This window comes from Aethalodelphis obliquidens, unplaced genomic scaffold (assembly GCF_003676395.1).
Source record: "Aethalodelphis obliquidens isolate GAN/ISIS:26980383/991018 unplaced genomic scaffold, ASM367639v1 scaffold8, whole genome shotgun sequence".
Taxonomy (NCBI): Eukaryota; Metazoa; Chordata; class Mammalia; order Artiodactyla; family Delphinidae; genus Aethalodelphis; species Aethalodelphis obliquidens.
In genome coordinates this window covers 50,775,337-50,781,336 of record NW_020837952.1, presented here as the reverse complement: position 1 = coordinate 50,781,336, position 6,000 = coordinate 50,775,337, and the positions used below count along the sequence as shown (strand labels likewise).

General features: G+C 45.6%; 1 protein-coding gene across 2 annotated transcripts in view; it reads left to right on the top strand.

Annotated features, from left to right (window-relative positions):
- Positions 1-819: 819 nt before the first annotated feature.
- Positions 820-6,000, top strand: part of SYN3 (synapsin III) — a 412,466-nt gene continuing 407,285 nt past the window's right edge. For both annotated transcript variants that reach the window (XM_027107476.1, XM_027107477.1), the window contains exon 1: positions 820-1,266. In XM_027107476.1, the coding sequence (XP_026963277.1) occupies positions 956-1,266 (311 nt within the window). In that variant the 5' untranslated portion in view covers positions 820-955. The remainder of the gene's footprint in view (positions 1,267-6,000) is intronic.

Below are 6,000 nucleotides of genomic sequence, written 5' to 3'. Positions count from 1 at the left end.
CTCCCTGTCTCCTCACATGGTGGGTAGAGACAGAGCAAGCTCTCTGGTGTCTCTTTTTATGAGGACGTTAATGCCATCATGAGAGCACCACCCTCATGGCCTCATCTAACCCTATTACCTACCAAAGGACCCCTCTCCAAATACCAGCACATTGCTGATGAGGGCTTCAACATATGCATTTGAAGGACACAATTCAGTTTGCAGCTGTAAGTATTCTAGAAAATCTGGAAAACATAGGTAAGTGGAAAGAAAAAGAAAAAACAAAAAACCCTGTAGTCGCATTACCCAAATATAGTCACTGTTAACATTTTGATGTCTTTTTCTTTCCAAAGTTTTATTATTTCAACTTTTATGTGGTTGTAGTCATTCTGCACCTATAATCTTGTATCATGATTTTTTAAATTACAACATAAAATTTTTTCTATGTTACTAAAATCCCTTTTTAAATACCTCTTTTTAATAGCCACAAAAGGTTCTGCTGAATGACTGTGCTGCAGTTTACATGTTCATTATCTTGTGGTCAGATGTTGAGATACTTGCCAGTATTTTGCTAGTGTAAATAATGCTGTGATAAATACATTTGTACAAGAGGCTTTTTCTGTAACTCGGATTTCATTCTTGGGGTAGAATTCCAGAAAATGGAAATTGTAGGTTAAAAGGGTATGGTCTAATTAGATGTCGCCAAATGCCTTGCCAGAAAGATGTCCCACTTTGCACTGCCCCCAGCAGCAGGGCAGGAAGGGGCATCATCTGTTTGCTCTTAAGGGGCTGAGGTCATTTCCACTAATGTGTTTGTTGGCCTGTTTCCATAGGTAGAAAAAGCAGCAGCCGACTTGCGTGGGACTCCCCTGGCTCTTGTGCCCGAGACCCTACCACTCCCTCTGCCTGGCAGCCTGTGTTTTGGGCCTCACCGAGACAGTCTGAGTAGGAACAAGCCATCTCATCATTCACAGCCATGAATTTCCTCCGGCGACGCCTCTCTGACAGCAGCTTTGTGGCCAACCTGCCGAACGGCTACATGACAGACCTCCAGCGCCCAGACAGCTCCACCAGCTCCCCTGCATCCCCAGCCATGGAGAGGAGGCACCCCCAGCCCCTGGCAGCCTCCTTCTCCTCTCCAGGATCCAGCCTTTTTAGCTCCTTCTCCAGTGCCATGAAGCAGACCTCACAGGCCCCCTTGGGGCCGATGGAGTCTCCAGGTCCCTCCACGCCTGTTGTTCAAAGGCCCAGGATCCTGCTGGTGATCGATGATGCCCACACAGACTGGTAAGCAGGACTCTGCAGGTGCCCCCTCCCCAGGGGCAGGAGAGGAGATGGGGCTTATCTCCCTCGTGGGGAAGAGAGAGGGGAAGAGCTGTGAGAGGCTCTGTGGTATCAGAGATTGGCAGGAGGGAAGGCCACTAATGCCAAGCACCATGGAAGCTACTTTGTGCCATGCTCTGTCCAAAGGGCTTTGTATTTAAGGTCTGAAATCTCTCACCTGCAAATCCAAAATCCAAAAAGCTCTGAAACCTAGAAAATAGTTTATAACCCATTTGGCAACAAAACCTGATCTGAAGGAAAGTTAGACTGTAATAGTCTTCATTGGGCCACTCACCGTGCTTGTTCATATGATTTGCTGCAGACATCGTTAATACATTTGATATGGGGTACTGCCCAGAGCTCACTGGAAGTATTATATATCATATGGTATATGCACTGTATTACTTTTCTAAAAATGGAAAACTTAAAACCTGCAGTAACTCTGGCAAGTTGCTTGACCTCGTTCGGCTTCAGCCATCCTCTCTCATTGAATGGGGTTGCTGTGAGGGTAAAAGAAACCAACAAAGGCCCACAGTCCTTATCTGAAACACTTGGGAACACAGTGTCTGAGTTTGCATCCCTACTCTTTCATGTACTGGCAGTTTTGTTCCAGAACCTGTCCTCTTAACAGCAAAGGTAGGCAGAAATGACAACCCTTCCAGTCTCTTCCCAGGTATGCCCCGCCCCGATAGATGGTAAGCATCCTGGGGGGCAGAGACTGGACACATGTGTCAAGGTTATTGTAGCAGTAGTTCCACAGGTAGTTACTGAGCACTGACTGAGTGCAAATAACAGTCTTAGGTACTCAGGTAAATAATGAACAGGCCCTGCACACATGGAACTGCAGGTAGAAAAGAGGTCTCTACTCCAAATTTTTGGTAGACAGATATGATAAATATTATCATTCCAGTTGGAGACATAGAATTTGCAGTCCAGGAAGTAAACCCAAATGTGGAGACATAGAAGCACACCATCCAGGGCAATTCTGACAGTGGACCCATGGATGCCATGGGAGCTGGAGGGCAAGGTTTTCTGCGTGCATCTCCAAAAGCTGCCACAAAGTAGGCATCCAGTAAATATGTATTAAATGAATAAATTAATGTATTCAGTTCCCTTAGCATGCCAGGTGCTCTGTTATTCTGTCACGGATGTGTGCACTCACATTCATTCCTTGAGGAGTTAACTCAGGTTGGGAATGGTTGAGCCTATACTTTGGAGTGGGAGATATTTATAGTTTTTAGCGTATTCAATACAGTCAACATTAAAGCATGTCCAGCAGGTTCAGACATTAGCCGTTATTTTCCTGCGAAGAAATCACTTCATCTTAACCAGGGTAGTCATGTGCCTTGCCTCTGTTCTGACCCAGTCTGAATCGTCTTCAATGATGCTGCTTGCTTGAAGGGTCTTATATGAAGCCTTGTTCATCTCTGCTTATGCTCTTACGTAAAGCATCATATTTAGGTTCTGAGCCAAGGGGTTGATTTCTGCAGAGGTGTTGCTTCCATGCACTCTCGCCTGTGCAATCCTGCTGCCTATCTGCCTGGTAATCAAAATGCATACATGGCCTTTGCAGTCCTCTGTTTCTCTTTAACCCAATTTGACCTTGATTTTGAGTGTTCTCTGCCGACTGTGTTATCCCTGGTTCAGTCAGGGATAACATGGTATGGTGATGGCGGGTATTTGTCTAAAAAGTTGCTTCCTGTGTGGAGGCTGACCTAATAAATGGCAGCATGGTGCAGTGGTTAAGAACTCAGACTTCAGAGCTGTCTGGATTCAAATCTCTACCCCATAATAGCTATATGACCTTTGAACGTTAACTGCATCTAAATGGGAATAAAATGGTACCTACCTGTAGAGTTAATATATGTAAGTACGGTTAAAATCTGAGTTACTATAGAAGTGTTTGGGATGTGTCTAGTAGACAGTAAGTGCTAATTAAGTGTGTATTATTATTGCAGACTATTGTTACCTTCTGTGCAATATTAATCATCTTGACAGCAGCTCCTGTAGGCATGCCTATTTAATTTCTTTATGCCCAATATTAGGCAGAGTGGATTAGGATTTACCCCTGTTGTACTAAGGTTTTCTAATGATCACTCTTCCCTGCTAGCTCTCAGATGATAAAGTTGGGTCTTATTAATTAATCTCTGTCCCCCACAGTGCCCATATGGTGTGTAGTGTAGTGTAGGCGCACAGTGAATGAGATTGAAATGCCATGAATAGCCTCAGCCAAGTAACATTTAAATTTTGACTTTGGTCCTCAATCTCTCTAATCCACAGGCAAGACCAATGTGTGAATGTTAGGCTGTGCACCCTGGTGGGGACACAATTTTTGGCCAGAGGAATTTCTTCCAGTCTGTTTCAGTCACTCTTCATATGCCCACAGGTTAATTAGGTCTTGAGAACAGCAGTCCTTTTCTTGCCTCTCAGTGGTTAAAAAAGTGGAAAGGTGAGAAACTGAGACTCATTATGTCACCTGGAAGTTGGCTCTGCACTCATTGGATGTTTGTGACAGAGACTTCCTACCCGCACGTAACAGCTTCTCCTATAGAACTCCATCCTAGATCCTTTAAGAACTTGCAGGCCTTTCCAAATACATTCCCAGCTTCCCATATTGATGCTGGCTGCCTTAAACCCCAATCCTTCACTGCAGAGTTCCCAAAGGATGCCTGTCCCCCTGATACCAGGAGTGGCCAGGCGGTGGCGGGCCAGCCCCACTGTCCCTGGGTGGCTTTGGCAGAGCCTTGCTGCCTGGGGTCAGCCCTCTGCCCAGCCCCTCCTTCATTGTGCAGACTGTTTCCTGAGAGGAAGAGGCTGTTGAAGGGGGAGAAACCAGCTCACACAGCCCCTTTCTTCCTCTTTTGAGATGGTAATGAGTGGGGAGAAGATCCACCGTCTGGACTTAGAGTGAATCCACCAGGAACAATGTGGCTCCCTTTTCTTCCTTGTCAGCCCCAGTTCCTTCTTTCTGTCATCGCTTTCCAGGTCCAGGACCCTGCTGCAGAGTCAGGTTTCCTCGTGGGTGAGAGAGTTGCAGGAACCTCCCACTCTTGCTTCCTGACAGGCCAGCTTGCATACTCTCCGAACCAGCCTGTGCCCCCCAAGGATGATCTGATACCTGGCCAGTGAACGGGGGAAGGGGCGTGAGGTGGTGAGGGGAGGACTTTTCATCTTCTGAGGAGACACAGAGGGTCCCAAAGCCACCTTTGCTGGGAAGAAGGACTCATGGCCGAGCATTTTAAGATCCCACCAGCTTTTGGGGTTGCCCCAGAGGTGAGCCTGGCTACATCAAGGATGTTGGGGAGCTTTGGACCAGGATCACACCCCAATAAGGTCTGGCTCAGTAGTAGGTCTGAACTAAAGGTGGTGCTGTCCGCTGGGATGATGGGAGATCAGTCAGCCTTGAGAACCACAAGGGAAAGGAGAAATAAAACAAAAGCATTTCAAGCTCAGTTTTCTTCAGCCCTACTTGAGTAGAATTTTCCAACAGTTTGACTGGTCTCAGGCCTCTAGGCTTGACCTCACCTCCTGGTTACCTTTCATGTTACCACCAAAGTATCATCTTTCTGAAAATACAATCTGATCAGTTTGCTCGCATGCCCCACCGTGTATTCCCTTTTATAACCATTTGGTGGTGCATCATTGCCCTCAGGTTCAAAGTCAGAGTCATTAAGCAGGTCTGCCCTCCCTCTAGTTCTGCCTCCAACTTCACTTCCTGCTTTGCTGCTTATTCCGCAGGAATAGCAATGATTTGTAGTTTTCAAACACACCTCTGCCTTAGCACATTCTGTTCCCTGCTACCTGGAATACCCTTCCCTATCTTGTTCACTGAGCCAGTCTCCATTCATCCTTAAAAGCCTGCTCAAGTGTCACGTCTTCTCTGAATTCTTCCCTGACACACCTAACCCTGCCAACAGTGCTAATAACTACCTCCTTTGATAACTTAAAATATATTCCATTGTGTCACTGCAGCACACATGACACTGTATTATAATTAGCTATAGGTGGCTGTCTCTTCTGCAAGAACAAGATATATGTCTTATTCTTTTTTGTATCCCTGGTGCTCAACACATAGTATATTTTCAATTAGCATATGTCATTGTTCCCAACCCAGTCCAATCAGGACAACCTTTATTGGGCATCATTGGCCCTGAAACTCACCTTACTTTAGAAGTCAGCAATATAGTACATACAGTTGAGGGGTTTCCAGTTTTACTCACCTGTGTATAAAGTCTTGGCTCTTTATTTTCCAGTACATAGCTAGAATAACTGTAAGGCAGCTATTTGAGATTCATAAACAGATGAATTTTTAAATTATTCACAGAATGTACTGGAACCCTAGGTTTGATTTTTCAAAAGGAGAACATTGAATATGACCCCAAGAAAGATTGTTCATAACCAGGTCAGGGTTGAGTATACTTCCTTGTTCTCGGTTTTACCTGCAAGGTCTCAGGAGCCCGAATGGACTTGGGGAGGGGATGTTGGGGTGAAGGGGACATAGAGCAGCTAAGCCCTGGCCTCCACCCCTCCCTCCAGTGGCCTCTGGAACCCTCCTCTCCTCTTGCCTCACCAGTGGTCCTTGTTCCCAGAATGTCTGCTATTCCCTTTCAACAATTATCTATTGTTACCTTCCCTTTTATTCTCCATCCTTCCCTAGGATTTCTTTTTTATTTTATTTGTTGAGGAAATGAAAAGAGG